Below are 23,271 nucleotides of genomic sequence, written 5' to 3' on the forward strand. Positions count from 1 at the left end.
GTCAAGATGAACTGCAGGAAAATGAGACATTTTGTCATTTTTAACAAATTATACCAAAGCAGACTGTCAGATTAAAGGGGTCACCGTTTTGAGGTCTAAACGCTGGTCCTGATTGCATAATCAGAGCTAATGATTGTCTTTCCACACTTTCCCTGCCCACAGACCTCCAATAGTTCCCTTTGGCCCAAATGATAAAACTCAAATATCTCAGCCTGGTGTTCTGAGGCCCTTTAGAATCTGATGACTTTTTAAAAAATCCATTCCTTCCCCAAAGGGACATCCTACATCAGCCAGACCCACCTCCTTCCTGCTATTCTCTTCTTCCTATGTGCCTTTGCCCATGTGGTATTTCTTGTCTTAATTGTCATCTCTCCTACCGATGCCCACAGAAAGTCTCTCTGCCCTTTCTCTGCCCGTAGCCATCCAACCCACTGGCTGGCCCTTTGTTCCTCAGGATTTGACTTGTTCTGGCCTTGAGCCTGCTACTTCTGCAAGGCAACTTTTTAGCCTTGAGTTGGCCCTGCCCATTGCTTGGACCCTGAGCTCCCTCCCTCACCCACTCATGCTCTACCCTCCTTCAGAGGCTTTTGGGGAAACCTTGGAGGTCTGTGAGAGGACACTGAATGTGGGTGTTTTGAAAGGAAAAAAGGGCCATAACCTTTTTTCCTGTTCCTCCTGCTCTCTTCTTCCTTTGATATTTGTGTGCTTGGCCCTGGGCTGGACTGAGGGCCATCTGGACTCGGAAGAATGAAAATTAAACCCTGACTCTGTCTCTTCAGAAAATTACTTAATAATTGTAGGCCTTAGTTTCCCCATTTGCAAAACAAAACACATCATCTCTACCTCACAACACTGCAGCCACCATCAAATGAATGCTTGTATGTGACTGTGCTCTGAAAACTATACATTTCTGTGACAAATCAGTGAAAATAATTATAACAAGACCCATGTGCTAGTGATTCATCCCTAGCCTACAGTCCATGTGCTCCAATCTGACACAAGTCACGAGGACCTGAGTGTGAGTCCCAGCTCCACAGTACTCTCACTGTGCAACTTTGGGCAAGCCAGTTTCCTGCCCTGGGCTTATGTGTTCTCTCTATATATTCTCTTCCTATGGAAGATTAGTTTGGAGCACCTCTTTGGTTTTTGCAGCTTGAGTTTCTATGGCTCCACAAAGGGCAAAGTAAGCTCTGAGGCCCCAGAAGGCTGGAATTAAGTTACTAATGCAAGGTCAAAAGTGGCCAAATCAGAGGTTAGGAATGTGGACATCCTCAGGTGGTGCCCACACCCTGTGGATAAAGAGGAGACATCCTGAGGTGCAAACCTCTTGACTGCATTGGTATCAGCCAGCCCCCTTTAAGACCTCAACTTCTGGGGCACCTGGGTGGCTCAGCCGGTTAAGCATCTGACTTTGGCTCAGGTCATGGTCTTCCGGTCTGTGAGTTTGAGTCCTACATCGGGCTCTGTGTTGACAGCTCAGAGCCTGGAGCCCGCTTTAGATTCTGTGTGTCCTTCTCTCTGCCCCTCCCCTGCTCACACTCTGTCTCTCTGTGTGTCTCTCTTTCTTAAAAATAAATGAACATTAAAAAATTGTTTTATTTATTTATTTTTTTAATAAGACCCCGACTCCTAATTCACCTGTCATGTTCAACCCATGGAGTTCATTTTGGACTTCTCAAACTAAGTGCTCCTCAGGGAGGGGCAGGGTATCCAAAGTAATGGACTAAATCTGGAATTCCATTTACAACATCAACAGAATCAAGACAATGGGGACGATTCTGAACATTTGCTACTAAAAGGTGTCATCATATTCAAGAAAAAAGTAAATCAATAGAATGCGTCTCTTCTAGGTTCACCATTTACATGTGTTTTAAAAATGAAAGAGGAGACCCCCTGGGAAATGTTGAGCCTCCTGCAGGCTGCTCTTCCCCTGGGGAGCAGCTCACCCGAGGCACTACAGAAGTCGGCCCTGGGCTCCTGCAGATCTTCTGTTTCCAACTGCTACTACCAGTTGCCATGACCTTGCAGGTTCTGACCGCTTTTCATTTGTTCCTTCTTGCGACTGACATTTTACTAATGTGTTAGGTACTGTGCCCTGGGCAAGAGACCGCAGAGGTGAGAGATACAGTTTTATCCTTCAAGGAGTTCACAGCTGAGTAGAGAAAACAAGCACATAAACCAATCAGTGTGCTGTGGAGTGATAAATGTGTGCAACAGGGGAGATTATGGTTGGGGTGGGGAGTTGTGGAAGGTGTCATTCACTTTGAGCCTCAGTTTCCTCACCTGCGAAACAGGGATAATGATGCCCATTTCATATGGTTGTTCTATGGGTTACATGAGACAATGACTAAGCACTTAACACCTGCTCAATAAATAACAGCGCCTTCCCTCTTTCCTACTCCCACCCCCACCCCAAGGTCCTGAGAAGCTGTCTTCATTTGTCCCATCCACTCCAGAAAATCCAGTCACATGGCAAAGATGTCTATTAAAGAACATGCCTTGGCAGGTAGAGGATTTTTCAAGGTTACAGCCTGGAGCTAAACTCCAGCAGAAAGAAAGTATCCATTTGTGAATGGGAGCCTGAGTAAGTCAACTTTTCTGACTGCTGAGTGTGTGTGCTGGTCGTGCCAGGAGTTTAAAGAAAAGCTTTAGCCTCGACAGGCCCTGTAGACACAGCCAGAGAGAGGCCATTTCGTCAAGTAGACTCGGCTGCCAATCAGGGTCCAAACTCCACCTTCCAGCAAGCCCAGGTCCTGAGCCTCAGCCCCCGAAACCAGCTCCAGGCCACACTCAGGGTCTGGAATTGCCCCGGAGGGTTCCTGAGGGTCACGTTTCCGGTATTCATTTTGGAACCATCCTTGCTGTTGTCATCCCTTAGGGATTATACACAGACATGCGCACATACCCAAACCCTAGAAGTGACAGAAATCTTGCCTTCTTGCCTTCCGAAGGTTAAACTGTAAAGTTCACCCAGAATGGATTAGAACGGACCAATACAGGAAGCCCTGAGAGAGAAAGGCTCTCACCCCTGGAACTGAGCTTACTGTCATGCAATTAAAGGTATTAGCTCAAGCTGAAGAAAAGACTCACAGATGGGAGGGAGTTGGGGGGTGGTCAGAGAAGCCCAGAGAAAAGTGAGGGCTTGCTCTCTTTTAAGACCTACTTGCAATGCTCTTTTAATAACCAGAGCTATAGCTATTTTTTAAATACTACAGTTTACAGATGGTGATCATGTTCTGAAATTAACATCGAAATTGTGAAATTAACATTGAAATATCAGTTACCGTATACTACTAGATTTGAGTTTATAATAAGAATAAACGCTAACATTTATCGGGTGCTTATAATTTACCAGCCTTAGAAAATACCGCACTACGTGTAGTGTCATTTTCTAACCTTATAATTCTTCTATGAGGAAAGACTATTACCCCATTTCACAGATCGGGCCACAGAGTCTGAGAGAGGTGAGATGGTAGGAAGTGCAGGAGCTGGAGGCTGGTCCAGCTAACTGCTCAGTCCTTGCTCTAAGTCCCTAGGAGAGTAAAGGGTCTGCCCCCTGTCCTTCCTGCTTACAGGGTGGTGCTTAAAGGCCAAGGTACTTAGCAGAATGAGAACAAAGTAGGAAGAAAGGGCACAATCTGAGGTTTGCTCTGGGGTGGTGAGGTCCCTGTTACACTTACCAAGAGGGCCAAGAGTTGGCAGACTTCCTAGGATGTTAGAAGCCTGGACGTGGGTGCCTCTGGGATAGGAGTTGTGAGCAAAGGGTAGTAGAGGTACAATGGATGGATGGTTGTGTGGAAAGACAGACAAAAGGATGGCTAGTCAGAAGACAGATGCATAGATAGGTATCAACTGACCCCAGTTTCCTTCTCTAATGTGGGCTGGGCTGGCTTCCTCAGGCTCTAATCCTAGGGACTGGCCCAGCACCAAGTAGCTGCCTCTGAGGGTTATTTTATTTTATTTTATTTTATAAAATGAGGTCCCTCCTCATATCTGAGGGGCCAGCCTCCCTCCTCATTCCATACATTTTTTTTCCAGTTTTAAAGTTAAAATATACTTGTGGAAAATTGCTGGGAAATATACAAAAGCAGAGAGGAAGGAAACAACCTTAGTACCCAGAAATGCCACTGTTAACATCTACTTTACATCCATTCCTTTGTGTGTGTGTTAAACCTAGTTGTTATATGTCTTAACACATAATACACATGTAATTTTGTCTTCTGATTCTTTTCATTTAAAATTATAGCATAAGCATTTTTATAATATTGTACACTCTTCATAAACATCCATTATACGAATGTATCGTGATTCACTTAATCAGTTTCCCACTGTTAGGCATTTGGATTTTTTTCTTGGTTTTTCACTATTTATAAATAATGATTTGGTGGACTTTTTTTTTTGTTGCATAAATCATTATTCACACTTCAAATTATTTTAGTCTAGGTTTGTAGTACTACAATTGCTGGCTCAAGGCTACAAACAGAACAATGTATTTAAAACCCCAGAAAGTCAGAGTAATATTTTTTTTTCCTCTCCCTTTTGAATTCCACATCCTTTCTACTCCCTAATAGGGAGCTCCCTGGATTTCAGGATAAAGCCCAAGCTTCCTGGGCTTTATGACTGGCCTCTGCCTACCCCCTCTCCTCACCTCCCACTTCTTCTCCATATGCTCCCCCAGTCCAGCTCACCAAACTCCTTAGAATTCTGAGTATAGTCACCTGATAGGTGTATGCTCACACACGCTGTTCCCTCCGCCTGTAACACTTCCCCAGTCTGTCTAAACAGCTCCTCGTCTATCTTCAAAACTCACCTCGGAGGTCACCTTCCCCAGAAAGCCTGGCCTGACCCCAAGTCCAGTGGCGATGACTTGTTTCTCCCACGTGGCACCCAGGCCCCTCGCCTGTCATAGTGCTCAATACCCTGGCCTGCGGTACTCAGCCTGAGGCAGAAGTCCTAGACCAGGGGTTTGTGAACTTTCTCTGGCCATGGAATCCTTTATTCAAACACGTTTGTCATAAACTGATAAAGGTTAACATCTGTTGAGAATATCTATCCCTGGCAAAGTGCCTTCAGCAAGTCACAGGAATCACTTCTGTTAACCCTCACAACAACCTCTTACAAAGGAGGAAGCAGCTGCTTGCAAAGGTAAGGGACGTGCCCAAGATAGCAAAGCTATAGAATGTTGAAATGAGATTTAAACCCCAGACCTGAACCTGAGCCCTTAATCACAAAATTCTACCGCGCAGGTGAAAATGGAGAGGAGCTACCCATGGGAGCCCCAGACCTTTTGCAGTTTTTCTGAAAACAGTTTGAAAACCACTCTCTATTCTGGATCATCGGTTCCTTGAGGGAAGTGACTGTTTCCTGTTTGTCTTTGTCTTCCAGTATACGGTGCCTGGGCTCTGAAAATGTTTTTTGAATGGATAAATGAACAACCTTTTTCTTTTGAAGATTGCAGGGAAGTTACTCTTTTATCTATATACTTTACTAGTCTTGGAGTGAGAACAAGAATATGAACCTGGAATGGCTTGCTGAGTGGGATAGCACGAAGCCTCATTGGCCAGAAGGTCAGGCTGTGTCCTGGCTGATAAGATGTCTCACAGCCAGACACCTGGGACCAGGACAGGGCTTGGGAGGTGGGCATCAGAACTTCTGGAGGATAGGGGCAATTTCTTGATGAAAGGTTAAACAGTTCACCTCTTGCTGGAAGCAGTGATTAGTCTGGTTCCTTTCATCAGAATTCAGCTCTCTCCACTACGGTAAATAATGGACTAATTAGGCATCTGGCTTACTTGATTTCCCATGGCTAAGGCCAATTTCTGAAATGCAATATGCTATTTGATGTACCAGCATGAATTCTTCCTGGGCTCGAGAGCCTCCCAACAGCAACAGCCAAAAATAACGCTCTGAGAAGTTCCTCACACATCGAACACAAAACATCTTAAATGTGACTTGTACGTGGTAATAGGATGGTCAGGCTGAGAGTCTAAGGTGGTAACAGGCTGTATGCTGATCCTAACCTCCTCAAACCAGGGGCCCTAAGGGGAGGAGTTTGCTGGGGGGTGAGAAATGGATGGGATAGGTTACTGGGAACTCCTGGAAGAGATAACATGGAGGTATACCAGACGAGAAGGGTAAGTGAAAAGAGATTATTCTGGGACTGTCCACAGAGACTCCTTTTCAGCTCATTGTGGCTGGATAATTGGGTGATCGTGGGATAGGGAAAATGGAGAAGCAAGCTTGGTCTAATTTAGAAATCAGGGTAAGTTAAACAGATATTGGTAGCAGATCCTACATGACTAGATTCTAACATTCTAGAATTTCTAAATTTGTGAGCTTGAGAACAAAATTCCATACATGGGAGCTCTTAGTGATAAGGGATCAGCAGGGGCAAAAAATGAAGGAAAGAAGGTGAGTCAACAGAAATGCAATACAGAGAGAGAGAAGTGTAGGGGTTTGAAACTCGAGGGTGCCATGGATTTCCCTGGGATGCTTTCGTGCTATCGTTCTGGGAAACACTGTGTCAGATGAGGTGGCTAACAAGATTTCCCCAAACTCATCAAGGGCCTACTAAGTAAGGGTGAGTCCCTGCCAGGTAACTGAGGTATAAGCTGAAAAAGACAGAGTTTCTGTCCTTGAGAAGCTCAGTCTAAAGGAGGCAGGAAAACCACCACAAGAACACAGCAGGATGTGTGCTTAACCAGGGGTGTACCCAGCGCTGTGGGATGCATATAGAAATCCTAACAACCACCCTCTAGAGAGACTGCATTTTAATCAGTGCTGAAGAGGTTCTCACTGAGCTACCAGTGAGTGGCCAGCCCTGCCCAGGGGAGCAGGGAGGTAAAGGCAGATCCTTGGCTCTGAAAGGGTTTGCAATTTAGCTGAGAAACTGGAATCCAGAGCAGGTCAGAGGAGATGCTACTATGGCACCAAGCCTACAGAATACACCCCCTGTGTGTTTATGGAATAAACTACTAGATGAAAGAAGCAAAGTCTGATGATAGAAGAACAAAGCAACAAAAACCTTTGTGGGCCAAAGGGTTCAGGGAAATCTTAGAGAAAGTGGGCCTGGAGGTGGGTTCTGAGGATTAAGTAGGATTTGGAGAGTGACTTAGTGTGTCTCTTGACTTGAAATACTCTTCCTGCTCTTGACTCAGCAAATTCCAGTCCATTCTTCAGAACCCTGTTCAGATGTTAATTCTAGGTCTTGCTGAGCAGATTGCTTCTTCCCTGCCTGTCTTTCCTCTCTCTCTCACCCAACACACATTCATGGAAGGCCTGTGCCCTGGGTATCAGGGATCACAAATGGCTAAGGTGAAGTCTAAGACCTCAATGGAATCACAGTCTGTGGTGGGGTATGGGAGCTGGGGACAGTGGGAACAGTGAGGTAAGTGCTGTAATGGCCAAATGCATAAAAATACTAGTGGCTCCATTTCTCATATACCTACCATTGACAGCGATTTATATACATATTATCTTACCCTGAGAGAAATCCCATGGGATGGGCATTGCTAATCCCAGTTTACAAATAAGGAAAATGAGATACAAGAGTTTAGTTGAGCTGGCTCAAAGGGAAACTTCTGGAAGCTTTGCTGATCTCCATGCCATTGAAACAGTATGTACCTAGTTACCTGATGAGAAGTATCCAGAGTCTTTCAGGATGAAAAGATGTTAGAGAAATTGAAGGAAACAACCACCCTGACAGGAATATTACTCTGAAGTGAGAGATCCCTCTCTACCCTGCTTGCTGCCAGAGTCAAAGTTATGATCTAGAGAGACAGAAAAACCATGCCTTTTATCACAGATGGGAGAAGTTGCCCTTTAGAAAAATAATGATTTTCCCTTAAAATTTCTTAAAGTTTCAAAACCGTCTCAAACTATTGTAGGAAAAAACTATAAAAATTTCATGAACCCAGAGCCCCCTGTACAGTATTATATTTACCTTCATTCTTTACTTCCACATTGAACCTTTCCCCTGGTGGCTATTTACTGTTTTCCTGGGCCATGTTGGTAGGTGTGGAAAGATAGCTGAGTAGACTGGCGTGTGTGATCTATGGCTGTGGTGAGTGCATCTAGTCTATCCCTTGTGAAACTTCTGGCAGCTGGCTGTAGTCTGGACACTTCAACAGGGCATTTCTCTTCACCCTACCCAGGGCAATAGTCCTTCTTCACCTTGATAAAACGCTTTACATTCGCATACATTGGATCTCTCCATCCTGTGGGTAAACAGGCCAGGGCTTATTCTTCCCTTCTACCTGATGGACACACTGAGGCTCAGGAAACAAATGCTTACAGAACATCTGCCATGTGCTAAGCACCTTCAGAGGCATTCACTCCAGGCTGTCCTTCTCTGGCAGCAGCCAGACTTTTGTGCCTTGTCATGGAAATCTCACCCATCAGGGGAGCCTTCACAACCAACAGACAACTCCAAGATGATGCAGAGACACAGACTGTTGGAGCCAGATGGGCCCTGGGGAGTCTATCCTTCAACCCCTACAGTGTATACACTGGGGTAGGGTGAGGTGGGGTGGGAGCGGGTGTGGGGAGTGAAAGGCCCAGAGAAGGGAAGAGACTTGCCTAAGAGCACCAAGCAAATTAGTGGTTCTGCCACTCTGGTGGGGGGTGGCTAGTATTCTCAGTCTCTCTTCACAGGCTTTAGCTGCTCCCTGCAGGGGATCTTTGGGGTAATATAGCCAGAGACATGTGGATGCAACAAAAGCTTGGGAACCTACAGTCCAGAGCTCCTGAGGCCTCAGGGAGACAGTCTGCAAATGCCCTAGGGATGTGGTACAGCCTCCTCCTAGGGGGTGATAAGCACCCTGCCACAGGGGGAGTATTTTCCCAGCCCAAGGCCATGGCTGTGGCCTCCTCTCCTGGTTTGCCCCTAAGTGTGTATGTGCGTGGGGATGGAGTGCCCCCAACCTTCTACCCCCCCGCTTGCCAAGGTGGGTTTACCCTTTCCAGTAGCAAGACTCCTCTCCCAGGCTGTCAGGTATGAGCACACAGGCACCCCCTGGTTTCTAGTGAGGAGCTACCGTCTCAGGGCCTTCTGGTCTAGCGACCCGGTGAAACCTCTGCCCATGCGAAGAGCAGACCTCAAGGGCCACTTCCTGCCATTTTGACTGGGTGGGGAGACTGCCTAGCTGTGTGTTTGTGTGTACGTTCCATGTGTGATCATGTATAACTTGACACCTATCTATGTGTCTGTCTTGTATGCACCGTGTCCATGGTGCTTTTATGCATATACTTTGTTTTCGGTATGTGAATGTAGGCATTTTCTGCACATCTCCACATTGTGTGACTGTGTGAGTGTGTGTGTGTGTGTGTTTTCCGTGTAGTATGAATGAGAGCTGGTTCTGTGTGTGTTAGATGACCATGCCACCGGCTGCTCTGTTTGTCATGCAGATGTGTTATAACTTATTTATTTATTTGACAGAAAGAGAGCAGCTTATCTTGAGGACTACAGGAGGCAAGCAAGGGAAAAAAAAAAAAAAAAAACAACCCGGCCCTGTGTTGCTCTATTTTAAAAACTGCTCCATGTTGTTATGGCAGCTAATTTTCCTTAAATGATTTAAGGAAACAGATCTGTCTAAGAGCTACAGCCAAGTTGTTATAGCAACACAGGCCTTTCTCCTCCAGGAAAAAGGAGGAATCCCCACCACCACCCCCTGCCCCCCGCCCCTGGAGCATAGAAGCCCCTCGCAAAAGCGACCCTTGGGTTCTTGGGGGACTCGGGGGGCAAAAGAAAGGGCAGGAGGGGACCCACTCACCTCCCACTGTCAGTCCTTAGGGAGTCTTCTTAGCAGCTGTGCTCACCACTCTCCAGTTCAGATCTCATTGTCCTTCACCTGCACTACTGGAATAAGCACTGAACGGGACTCTCTCCTTTCGTTTCGTCTCATCTCCTTTGATCCACTCTCCACACTGCAGCTTTCGTAAGTTTCTAAAGCATATGTCATTCAACATAATATTCTCTCTGGTGCCATGTTCTCTGTTACGTGCTGGATATGCATGAGGCATGTCTTTGAATAGCACTCCTGGAACATTGGCCTTTATTCCACAAATAATAGGGAGTCATTGAAAAGTCTTAATCAGGCAGGGAGAGATCCAGTTGGATTTAAATTTTAGAATGACTTAAGTTTTTAAATTGGGGGACTGAGTGGATGGAAATACTATTCATTGATCTCTGTCTCCCTTGCTCAAATGTTTTTGATGGCTCTCCATTGACTACACTGATTCTTAAGATTGAGAGAGGGTGTGTGCTTGGAATATTCCTAACAAGTGGTGTTTTGTTCCATAGCTTTGATTTTTTTTAATTCAATCAAAAATCAATGCAAAAGAGGGCCTAAGACTTTGATTTTAATAAGAAGAGAGCATGGGGCCATAGGAAGAAGCCAAATTCCTTTGCTCCATGTTCACTCACCCATGAGCTTCTTCCCATCTGCCTCTCACACTGCCCTCTTGCGCTGCCTGTCATAAATCCTGCATACCAGCTCAGCAGCTGAGGCCTCTCTCACTTCTCTGAGAGCTTTCCCTGGAATGCCCTCTCCCCTTTCCCTGTAACCTCCCTCACCCCTAAACTACAGCCGCCATTGCTAGAGGCCCAGTCCAAAATCCTTGAGAAAACTATCCTTCAGACACCACACATATTGGATGAATCTCTCCCAACCCCATATTTCCAAAGCATTGCATTTTCTCTACCATAGCACACCTTCCTGGCTGCCTTGGATTAAAACTGTTCTTAAGAGTCTGGACTTCCCATCAGATTATGAGTTCTTCCTGACCTGAGATCCTGCCCCATTAATCTCTATGACCCCAGAGGTTACAAAGGGTTTGCCCATGCATTGAGAAATGTGCACTTCATTCAATTAACTGAGCATTTTAAAGCAACACCTGCTTTTTTGTTTATCTTTGCCGAACACTTCTCTGGGTGTGCCTCTCAGATCGTTAGGCATTAGGAGACTTATAGATGAGTGGTCCTAGGAAGCTCATTCGTAAATGGGCTTAACTTTTTAAGATTGTAACTGGACATAGGTGAGAGAGGAGGGCCCTGTGTGTGCTCTTGTGTGCAAGTGGCTCTGGTTGTGTGGCTGATGGTGCGTGTGCCAGGATAAAGCCAAATTTCCATGGGTAGGGCTGAGCTCTCACCTGAAAGGTGATGTCATTTCTGGGGCTAATTACCTGGGGAAGAGGTAGAGTACTCAGACCTAACTTCAGAATGGAAAGGAGAAACCTGGATATAGAGCAGAGATGGAACTGGCTCCCCTGGTCTTCACCACTGAAGGTGATGAAATGTCGAAGAGCAGCTCCCGAGTAAGACATGTTTGGACGGTGGGAAGACTGAAACCCAGGGATCTGAGGGGGCTCTGGGTTGCCAGAGAAAGCTAAGTTCAATGGTGGGTAGAATGGGGTGGGCACTGAGGCTACGAATGGAGCATATTAGTGAAGGTGACCAGAAGCCTGTGTCGTGGGAACCAGAGCAGGTAATACCATCTCAGGTTTTGTCCCTGAGAGTTTAGGACAATCTCAGCAGGTTGCAGGGAAACCTAGGAGAGGCTTTATGTCCATACACCAGAGTCTTCAGGAAAAAAGGACACATGGATGGTGGTGGCAGCATCCGGGACACTTTGAGTGGGAGGTGAGACTGGGGAGAGGTAATACGGCCCAGTTGCTTCTTTTCATCAGGGAAATCATATTAAAACCAACTCACAGAGGCTCTGGTTTACTTCATCATTTGCTCAGCATTTACACTGAGTGCCTGCTCAGAGCTGGGTCCCTGCTGGGCACTGGCGACTCTGAGATGAATCAGCCAGACTCTGCCTAGGGGACAGTTCATCACAACTGGTAAACAAAGGCCAGGCTGTCCACAGGGAGCTGTCCCAGGAGTGGGGCATAAAACACTTTATGTCTGAGATCCAGTACAGTCCTCTGGGTGAAACACTCCATGGTCAAGATCATCACTTAGTTTCCAAGACCCATAGGGCGGGGGAAAGGGCTTAGTGAGCAAAGGGCTAGGAAAGCAGCCTTTGAAGTAAATGCCATCATCAACACAGGACACCAGGCTCCTGTTGTCAGGTGGGGACACAGAAGAGCTCGTGCCTGAGACTCACAGTGTAGGTTGGACATACTACTTTTGCTCAACTTCAAAGTCAACATGTCTAAAGTTTGTGCCCAGTCTCGCTGCCCCTCCTGAGTTCCCATCTCAGGAAGGGTACCACATCCACTCCACTGTCCAGGCCAAACGATGGGCATCATGCAAGACCCCTTCCCATCCAATCAGCCAGGCACTAAGCTGCCCTCATCTCCCTCCATAATGCCTCTCCAAGCCTATAGCAGTAAGCTCTACTGGTCTCCAGCCTCTATCCTGGCCCCCTGACCCTCCAAAATGGCCCCCTTATAGACACCAGAGGGGTCTTTCTGAAATGCAAACCTGATCCTATCATTTCCCTGCTTAAAAGTCCAAATTGCACCCTGTATCATAACCCTCTCTGCCCTTCTGTCTGCTCCTAGTACTAGCCACACTGAATGACTTGGAAATCTCCTGAGGGTGCCTCCCTCTCAAGGCAGATGCACAGATGTCTCCTTTTCCTGGAAAGCTTTCCCTGCCCTGGGAATCTTTCACGCATCAGCTCAGGTGTGGTCTCCTGGGTTGGGTTCCTTCCATGGGCTCCCACAGCCCCTGTGCCTCCCTCTACAAATGCACCTGGAATAACTGCCTGTAAATACCTGTCTCTACCAGGCTGTGAACTCCTTAGGGGTGGACAGCAGCTCTGATTATTCCCAGCATCCAGCTAGAACCTGAAGGGGTTCGGTGAGGAACGACGATGCTCACAGACATAGTCCCTGCCCACCAGTGAGGGTCTGCTGATCCCCTGCTTGCTGATTCTGTCAAGCAGAAGGCCACTGGGATGAAGGAGTGAGGCTGTGAGCATTTAGAAACAAGGCCAGAAGCTGTCCTGGCAGTTCACACAGCTTTGGGTTGAGTGATTATGATGATGTGCGCAACAGTGAAGGTCAGGAGTAGAAAGCATTTAAAGCTATTAGGGCAGATGCTTTTGGGTACTGCAGTGTCTGCAATTGGACACAATGTCCCTTAAAGTCAAATGTGACTTTTAATCCAATCCAAATAATGTTTGTTGAGGATCTACTACACACGAGGTACTCTGCTAAGTGCTTTTACATAGCTTTTAAGTAGAGAGACGGTATAATTTATCATCCAAACTGGGACACTTCTAAGAGCGAAAGGGGGCCCTGTTCATACTCTAGGACAACAGGTATAAGTGGGAACTGCCCCAGGCAAGCCAAAACTTATAACCATCCTACCCACAGGTTACATTCTCGGTGCTTTTTTCTCCCCCCGTAATTCCACACACAATTTGTAAATCTGTATTTACCAGTATTTACTTACTTAATGTCTATTTCCCTGCAGATTGCCAGGGTTAGGGTTTTGTTCACTACTAGAAAAAGCCTCAATGCCAGTATGTAGAAACTACTTGATAAATATTTGTAGAAATATGGAAGGCAAGACTGGAGTAAAAGCCTGGGCAGGGAGAGAGGGGTGGGGAAAAGAGAAGAGGTGGAGGGAGCTGGGATCCTTGACTCCCAGGTTAGTGCTCCCTGTTCTTGCTTAGGACTTAAAGGAGTGGACTGTCAGGAACAACACAGCTTATGCAACGAGCTCAGCCTCCCCGTGTGTTTATTAAGTTCCAGCCAGCTGATGAGCAACCTATTCATGGCACAGAAAGTGTCTACATATCTCTGTCACTCATTCTTGCCTGATTTATGCTCTATAGCATGGACGAGTGTCCAGTTGTTTGTGAGCAAACCAATGACTTCCAATTGATGATAGCAATGGCAGGCTGAAGCCTCTTCTCTTTAGCAAACCTAACCCTCTTCGCTTTGGTTCTTCCTCCATGCCCCGCCCCCCCACCTCTCTCCTCAGGGATTCATCTAAAATACCATTTTGTTCAATGGCTCCTACCTTATCACTGTCCCATGTCTTTTTTTTTTAAAGCCATTCTTCATAGTCCCCTCAGTGAATAACTGTTTTCTATCTATAAACCACATTACAGTTGGCATAACACGATTTGCCATAGTTAATCCAATTCAATTCAACCAATAGTTATTGAATATCTATAACCAGCCAGATCAGAAAAAAATTTAGGGGCTATGGAAATCAAGGGATCATGAAATCACAGTCATCAAAGTTAGAAGAGATTCAGATGCCATCTCACTACAGCGTCTTCCAACTGAATCTCCTCTATACGCCATTTTGACAGTGTCATTTAGCTTCAAGGTGAACACTTTTAGTAAGGCAAAGTTCACAGCTCCTACACCCACTCTGGCTCAGGCAGCTCTAAATGTTAAAAAGTTCTATTTCTCTACAGGTCTTACCTCTACCTTTGGCCTTCACCCAGAAGATGTCTGTCCTGTCCTCTCTGATAGCTCTTCAGAGATAGAATGACTATGGTCGTCCTCCTTTCTCTAACCTATGAAACCCCAATGTCTTCTCCTATTTCTTAAAAGTCTTACCCCTATGAGAAAACTCAATATGGACACCCATTGTTCTCCTTCTTTCTGGAATAGCAGGCCCTCTTCTCTGGGAACAAGTTCACTACCACCACCACCACCACCACCATAGCCCCTAAGTCCAACCATGTGGTTCCAGTGAGGCTGTCCTGTCTTACATATGCTTGCTTCTGGGGCCACAGTTGACTTGCCCAGTGGTAGCATGTCCTCACAACTAGTCCAGTCATGGTCCTTTTGGAACTGGAACTAGAAAATGAGAACGAATCACTCTCCAGTGATGGGAGTCACTAGATGTGACACTTGACACCTGTGTCCTACAGGGGAGGAGGGCCAGTCTACAGTATTCTGGGACTCTTGTAATAAATTCTCTATTTCGCATAATTCAAGTTGTATTTCTTTTGCTTGTAGCCAAAGAGCCTTGACAAATGTGAATCTGTTTCAATATATTTCCTTTATCCCATGAGACCTCCTGAACCCAACTGAACCCAGTATTTGTGAAGGGAGGGGAAGCTACTCATTTAGAGATGAGACCAGGAGGCCTAATACCCACCCTGGTTTGACCCTGCACTCCTAATTTGTAGCTCCTAGTAGATATCCCCAGTACAACGCTGCCCTTTCCCAGATTAAGGCATAAAACCAGCAGGTGCTGAATGGGTTTGGTTACTCACTGGGTCATTGTACATCTGGATGATGAGCTGTTTCACTCCATGTAGGGTAGGGTGAGCCCACGGAGAGGGATCCAGCCAGTGACGGTTCAGGTCAAACCCCATTAGAGAGCACCTGGGCAATACCCAAAGTCAGAGTCAGTATGAACAGGACAAACCAAGCTTCTCACTTACCAAAATACAGTTAGGAGTAGGAACAATCATTATGTCACTTATCTAGCCTTTATTTTTTGCCAGAGACAGTTCTAAACATTTTACATGTATTAATTCATTCAATGCTTTCAACAACCCTATGAAGCCACTACTGTTATAATTCCCACTTTACATAAGAAGAAGCTGAGTCACAGAGAAGTTCAGATATTTCTGTCGATGAGTCTGACTTCAGTATCCACTCTCTGAGACCGCAGATATATGTACATTTGTTACACAGAGCAGTAGAAAGAAATGTTCAGGCTGAAGTCACTGGTGTCCCTATTATTCCTCTCTGTCTCCTACCCATAGGTAACCCATTGTCTCTACCTTCAAAATGTATTAAGAATCAACTCCTTTTTATCACCTCCACTGATATTACCTCGAGCTTGGACCAAGGTCCCAAGTATTGTAATAATCTCTTACCTGGTCTTATTTCCATCCTGACATCCTCCCAGCCCACCTCTCACCTTATCTTCCCCTTACACCCCCATTTTCCACACAACATCCAGGGTGATCCTCTAAAACATAAGTAAAATTATGTCTCTTTCCTCAAATGGTCCCTATTAGATGCAGAGTAAAGCCCCCCACAAGCTACAAGTCCCCATGTGGTCCTTCTCTGCCAACCTCTCTGCTTCAGCTCCTACCACCATCCCTCTTGCTTTCTCTGTGCCAGATGCTGGAGTCCTCACTGTTCCTTCAACACACCAGGTGCATCTTGTCTCAGGGCTTTTGTATAGGCTGTTCCTCTGCTCAAATACTCTCCCTCCAGATATCTTAATGACTCATTCTTACTTATTTCAAATCTGTGTTCAAATGTCACCAGCTCAGTGGAGGCTATCCTGACCAGCTTCTCCATACTCTCCCTTGAGCACATTAAAGAACCTCACTAGGACAAGTGCAATCATGGCTTCTGGTTCTCTTCTCTTCCCTCTTCCTCCTTTTCTCACTTCAGATCTACTCAAAGCCCTGCTTAGACTTGGGAAGAGATGTCACCTCCAGGTCTCTGTCCCCATGCCACCATCCACCAGGCCTTCACACACTCTAGGTACTCTCCAGCCCAGCCCAGGCTGAGGTACAAGTTCCTGAAACTCTGTGCTTGCTCACAATTCTAATTGCCACTTTCCTTCTCTCCAGGCCATCCTATTATAATCCCCAGACTGTCTCCCACACAGATCTGATTGGCTTGCTTTCCTAATCAAGATTCATCTATAGGTCTTCATCACCTACAGGATAAAAGTCTGCTCTTTGCAGATTTTTAACCAGATTCAAAACTGATGGGTATCATTCTCTTTGTCTTCTGGGCCTCAATTGTCCTCCTTTTTCTCCTCTATCCCTCTGATTCACTATTTTACACCCCCATCTTATCCTCCAAGCTCCTCTCTTTCCTTAAGCAATATAGTTTAACCCCCTCTCAATTTATTAAATTTCTATCCCCCATCTATCACCCTACTCAGAAAAATAAAGGATTGTACTCGGAATCTACCTCTCCTTCAAGATGGTTGGGATAAGAATGGGGGTGGTAAATAAAAATTTCCCCTTGTCACTTAAAATAAGCATTGTCGGAACCCTGTAGGAGAATAGCTAATGTTTCATGAGTCACATGGGGAAAGGCATCATTGAGGAGAAGTCATTTGAGTTGAGCCTTGCTGGATGAATAGAATTTTTCCAGGTGTTGGGGGCGAAAGGAAATATAGAAGCAAAGAAAGGAACTGTGAATCCACCCAGGATACTGGGGGAATAGTGGACAGTTTGGTTTGGCTAAGTCATAGAGTATGTAGTGGGGAGGTGGTGACGGTAAGGCTATAAAGGGAGGTGGCGGTGAAATGTGAAGGGCTTTGAATTCCTGCAAAGAGTTTTATTATTATTATTATTATTATTATTATTATTATTATTATTATTTTGTATTGCTGTGTTGAGATCAACCTGGTGCTGATGCTGGCTTTTTACTGCTTGCAGAGTAAGAACAGAGATAGCCCTACATCTAGGTTACAACAGCATCACCCAATGAAGCAAACACAATCAAGAGAACATTTGCTGACATTACTGTGGTCTCAAGAACTAAGTACTTTACCAAATACAAAATACGTAATTGAAGTTAATGTTATGAGGGTGGTGCTATTACTATTCCCATTTTGCAGATGTGGAAACTGAAACCCAGAGAGGTTACAAACAAAGTGCTTGAGAGAAAGGAGGTGACGTCAGGACTGGTTCACAAGCAGACTTCATTCCTGGCCTTTAAGAACATAGGCTAACAGGAGAAAGAAGATATGCTTCAGGCTTATGTCCACTTATAATTCAGGACAATATTGTGAGGATTAAATGAGATAAACACATGTATTGAACTTAATTTAGCATGGGTTCTGACATATAATAACAACTTTAAAATGTTATGTTGTTGTTTTGTTGAACATTTTATTATTGTTTTATTTTTATTTTTATTATTTTTTAATGTTTATTTTTGGGAGAGAGAGAGAGAGAGAGAGAGAGAGAGAGACAGGGCATGACCAGGAGAGGGGCAGAAGGAGGGACGTACAGAATCCGAAACAGAACCACGAGATCATGACCAGAACCAAAGTCAGATGCTCAACTGACTGAGCCACCCAGGTGTCTCTGTTATTATTTTGTGCTACATCCTATAGGAGTGACATAGACTAATAAGTTTGCAGTGTACAGGGGCCTGGAATGGGCAGTAGACAGCAGTGGTCAGGGATATCCCATATCTTTTCTTCCAGTCTGGGAATCAGGCAGATCAGAGTGCATGTCCATGTTCCTAATGTGGTAGGCATTTGCCCATTTTCTTTGGGGGAATGCCCAGCATCTAACCCTATGATTAGATGGGACAGGGTTGGGAAGAGTATGCTCCTCCAACATTACAGATGATGAGACTATGGTGGTGCCTTTTTTCCTCCCACAGAAGACCAGATGAGCCACATGTTCTCTCTTTGTGATTTGCCAGCCAGGGCAGCAACAGGAAACCAGACTCGGGCAACAGCCACCTCCCCCAGGATTTAAACTTGGACTAGGTGATGCAGGCTGGAAGTCAGGTGTACAGCAGTGCCACCATGGTACAGAAGTAGATTACTTCTGCCAAGAGCCAATTTTCTGCCTTCCAAAGCCAGTCTATTAATTGTTTGTTTTCTAAATGTGATCTTTCCTATAAATTCCCTTTTTGCTTAAGTGGCTAGAATTAGTCCTTGTTTCTTTAATGGAAAGCATCCTTAACCATATAACTCTGTAGCCTAATTTATAGAAAACTCCAGCAGGCCCCTATATTGTTCACTTCCCAGTGGCTGGTCACCAAGAAGATGGAACCATTGGTCTGGGTGTTATGCTCCCAGAGTTCTTCCAGCTTCCACTGAGCATCTAAAAACTTGGAATGGAACATTGTTGTTAATAGGACTTAATCACAAATGACTGTTCCTTAGAGAAGGTTAGCTTACTTACCTCTCCTCTGCCTCCAAATAAGAATGCCCTAAGCAATGTTTTAGCCAAGTCACCAGCTTGCTCCATATTTCTATGACCTGGTACTCACCACCTCCCCAGGTAGCTTATCTCATTCTGGGACAGCTCTGCTAGAAAAGTCTTTCTTCTCTTTAGCTGAAATTTGTCTCCCAGTGACTTCCTCCACTAGTCTCAGCCTTGCCTCTGAGAGTCACACAGACCTGTAAGGCAGTGTTGTGAAGACCAGAAGATTTGGAAGTCACAGTTGGGTTTAAGCTTTGGTTGTACTCCTTACTAGCTATGTGATCTTTTTAACATTTCTTTTTTTGAAGCCTCTTTTGCTTCTGTTTTATCATATGTGTAATGAGGAAAACAACCTTGACTTCCTGAATTGTGAACATGAACTAATAATGGTCCAGCAGAATCCTCAGAACAGACTGAATATTAAATAAATTGTAGCCAGTGATGACAGTGGCAGTGGTGGGGACTGTGGTATTGTTGAAATTGTTTGAACCTAAATGTCACCTCCTCCAGGAAGGCTTCCTGACTTACTCTCTGCAAATGTGGGATAGGTAGTTTTCCTTTGTTCCCATGGCATCCATTGCTCCCCCTCCTACCTCCATCAGATTGGCTACAGCAAAAGATATAGTAATTAATTGAGGATGATGTCTTATTTATGTTTGTATTCTTAGGCCTGAGAAGGAGTCTGGATTATCGTAGACATTGAAGAAGTAGTTGTTGAATGAGCATTTCATGCTTTCCCAAGAATTTCCCAATCTCCTGATATAGTTCTTACAACCATCCAGGCACACAGCTGGATTCCATTTTTTAAGTGGGAGCACTGAAGTCCAGAGAAGGTAAGCTATTCATTCAAGGTCACTTAACTGGTATTCCACAAGGCCCAGACTAGAATCAGGGTGAATTAGCCCAAGTTGGTTTTCCCATTTGGCCATGCTGCTTCCAGGAAGCCTCTTTCATTCAAAAGAGTGAGATTCAAAACTTAAGAGAAAGAGTTAGAGGCAAAGATCCTCAAAGGTCAACACCTTCATCCAGCCTGCTGATGAAAATAAAGTGTGGCTGGTGACTCAAGGCACCTCAATCCTCAAAGAATCCTAGAGCTCTGTAGAATTTAAAGCACTTGTCAAACTCCTCAGTGAGTAGGACCTGTGCTGGGTACTTTTTGAGCTGATTTTTAAAGAACACTTCTCATGGCAATAGTCTATCAGCAGGTGGGTATTTACTAAAGAAAACACTTTAGTGAAGATGCAGGAGCCCCACCTGGCTGGAGGCCAGGAGGACAGGTCTTGCCCTTTATGTCTATATCAACTTGAGAAAGTCACTTCCCCTCCCCTGGCTCCATGCTCTTCTTTGTAAAACAAGTAGGTTGTATTTCATTCAGGGAGGTCTCGTCCAGCTGTCTCATTATACATTTTTTTGTTGTGGTTGTTTTTTGTTTTTTGTTTTTTTTTTTACTTTTTAAGTTTTTATTTTAATTCCAATTAGTTAAAATATAGTATTACATTACTTTCAGAGATACAATATAGTGATCCAACATTTCCATACATCATCCTATGCTCGTCACAATAAGTGCACTCCTTAATCCCCATCACCTATTTAATCCATCCCCCCACCCCCATCCCCTCTACTAACCACCCATTTACTCTGTATAGTTAAGAGTCTGTTTCTTGGTTTCTCTCTCTCTCTCTCTCTTCTTTTGCTCATTGTTCTGTTTCTTAAGTTTTACATATAAGTGAAATCATATGATATTTGTCTTGCTCTGATTGACTTATTTTGCTTAGCATTATAATCTCTAGCTCCATCCATGTCATTGCAAATGGCAAGGTTTTATTCTTTTTTATGGATTAATAATATTCCATTGTGTATGTATACACATCTTTTTATCCATCCATCAATCGATGGACACGTGGGCTGTTTCTATATCTTGGCTATTGTAAATAATGCTGCTATAAATCTTATTATATGATTTTAAAGCATCAATAATTGGGCTTTATCTCCAAAGTTAGGGACTTGAAGGAAACACACATTACTGATAAAGTTAAAATACAAAGAAAACAAAATATTCTAGGAAAAGGATTGATACAGTTTTTAAAAGAAACACCAAATAGTCAAGGATTGCCAATATCTTAACATTAACTGCATGCATTTTTCAACATTCGAGATTTACATGGGACCCAATCTTTGCCTCTAGGAGTTCTTAACTTGCTCTGAACTTTGAAGAAGGGATGGGAATTTGCCAAAAATCAAGTCCTGAGAGAGCATTCCAGGCAGAGGGTGTGACATGTACAGTCAGCGAAGTGAGAATGGTTGGAAATTATACATATTTCTAACAGGCAACTAATGTATTATGCTTCTGTCCTTAACTAGGCTATAAGCACCAGGAGGGCAGGGCTGATGCAGCTCTTTCTCTTCAGTGGTTTCAGGACCCAAACCATCTGCCTAAAGACAGAGGAATGAACAAGGTGACCTCCAGATGTCGAGCTCTTACAGTATGATTGCCAAATTAGAGTCACTGAGTGTGAAATCCTGGGTCTCTGTCTTCTTGGTGCTCTTCTAATTCTGTTATTTATTTTTAACACAAAATTTCTGCATGAGCTCCAAGTCAGGACCCATGCCCTGACATAAATGGGGCTCTTTATGGTGCCGATGAGACACAATATTTGACATTGGGATCATTCTAGAAAATCCAGGGATGCCTGGGTGGCTCAGTCAGTTAGGTGTCCTATTTTGGCTCAGGTCATGATCTCATGGTTCATGAATTCGAGCCCCACATAGGGCTCTGTGCTGACAGCTCTTAGCCTGGAGCCTGCTTCGGATTCTGTGTTTCCCTCTCTTTCTGCCCCTCCCCTGCTCATGCTCTGTTTCTCTCTCTCAAAAATAAACAAAAATTAAAAAAAAAAAAAAAGAAAATCCAAATTTGTGGAAGTCAAATTTATATGTAACCATATAATGTATGCTTTTATTCTCTTGAGTTGGAGATACTCTTGACTTTTTTTTTTTTTTTTTACTCTTTATTATCTTTTGTTTCTTCTTCCAAACTGTGAGCCCAGTGAGGGCAGGGACTATGTTTGTGTCATCTTGCCCACCTCCACTCCAACTTATCTACTACAGACCCAGGTGCAGAGAAGGTTCATTATATCTATTGAATGAATGAGTGAATGAACGAATGTATGAATGAATACCCCGAAGATGTGCAAACAAAGTTTAGGTATTAAAGACATATTTTGAAAAGCATTTAAGTATCTGTTACAAGCTAGATGCTTTCACAATAACCAATTAAGGTAGGTATTATTAATCCTCATTTTATAAGTGAGCAAATAAAATCCAAGAGAGATTTGACCTTTAGAAGATCATTTGACAACTACTAGGATATAGATCTGGGATTTGAGCCAAGATCTTATGGACGCAAGGATGGTCTACAGTGACTTTTTGAGGTCCCCCAGCCATGGGTAAGGCTGTGTGATCTATGAAAGAGACCCCAAGCTACTCCTATCTGCTCTTCCTTTATTGATCTCTTCCTCCTCTGCCCATAGTTCCAGAGAATATTATTCAAATAGCAAATAAATAGCTCCATCTTGTTAAGGGCATCATGCCCATCCTAGCTGTCATAATGGCAGCTAGAATGAGAGCAATGATTTTAATTCCCCTCCTTATGATTTCCTTTTCATCTCTAAAGGATAGAGAATAAGACAGCTTGGTGGCTCCAGATCAATCTCATCTGAGCACTGTGGGGCTATATGCTCCTGGAAGGGTGGCACTGACAGGCAGAGTGTACGAACCACACATGCAATTGTCTCTCAAATGCAGCAGTTTTCCAGCATTACCAATGAGCTGGATTGGATTAAGTATATTTGCACCAAAAGCAAAATAAATATTGCTTTATTTAATGTCACTAAAAGGTTGGGATTCAATTGCCCTTGGCCTGAGGCACCTTCCAGCTGTATTGATTGGCCAGTGTCGGAATGCCAGGCAATCTGTCATCAACAGCTCCTGCAAAATGCTTAGCAGGTGGAGTGGGCTCTACTATGGTGGAGATGGAGGACAGTGGGCAGCGTCCTTTGTCCCAAACACAAAGGATAATTCTAATATATCCCACTCCCTATCACCACCACTAGGATATTTAAAGCATTTCCCTCACATTCCCTCTTAGACTATCACAACAAGGATGTGGCCTGGGCTATAAAGGTAAAGCAGAGGATGGATAAGAAAATACGTTCCGAGTTAGAAGGACTTGGGTTTGTGTCCCAGATCTACCACTGAGTAGTTTGTGACCTTGGACAAATTCATCTGTTTTGCTCAAAGACCTGAAAGCACCAGGAGGGCAAGAAGTGAATCTATTTCATTTGCCATTGAGTATTTCATACTAGCACAGTGCCAGATACACAGCCAAACCTCCATTAAACTGTATGAATAGAGGTTCAGAAAG

The 23,271-nt window shown here is 44.4% G+C and overlaps 1 protein-coding gene across 4 annotated transcripts in view; it reads right to left on the minus strand.

Moving 5' to 3' along the window:
- LOC122227036 (BEN domain-containing protein 5) overlaps window positions 1-23,271 on the minus strand; it is a 1,450,833-nt gene that overhangs the window by 88,466 nt on the left and 1,339,096 nt on the right. For all 4 annotated transcript variants that reach the window (XM_042951161.1, XM_042951163.1, XM_042951160.1 and 1 more), the window contains exon 9: window positions 15,198-15,309. In XM_042951161.1, coding sequence (XP_042807095.1) covers window positions 15,198-15,309 — 112 coding nt within the window. The remainder of the gene's footprint in view (window positions 1-15,197; window positions 15,310-23,271) is intronic.

The sequence above is a fragment of the Panthera leo genome, chromosome C1 (assembly GCF_018350215.1).
Source record: "Panthera leo isolate Ple1 chromosome C1, P.leo_Ple1_pat1.1, whole genome shotgun sequence".
Lineage (NCBI taxonomy): Eukaryota > Metazoa > Chordata > Mammalia > Carnivora > Felidae > Panthera > Panthera leo.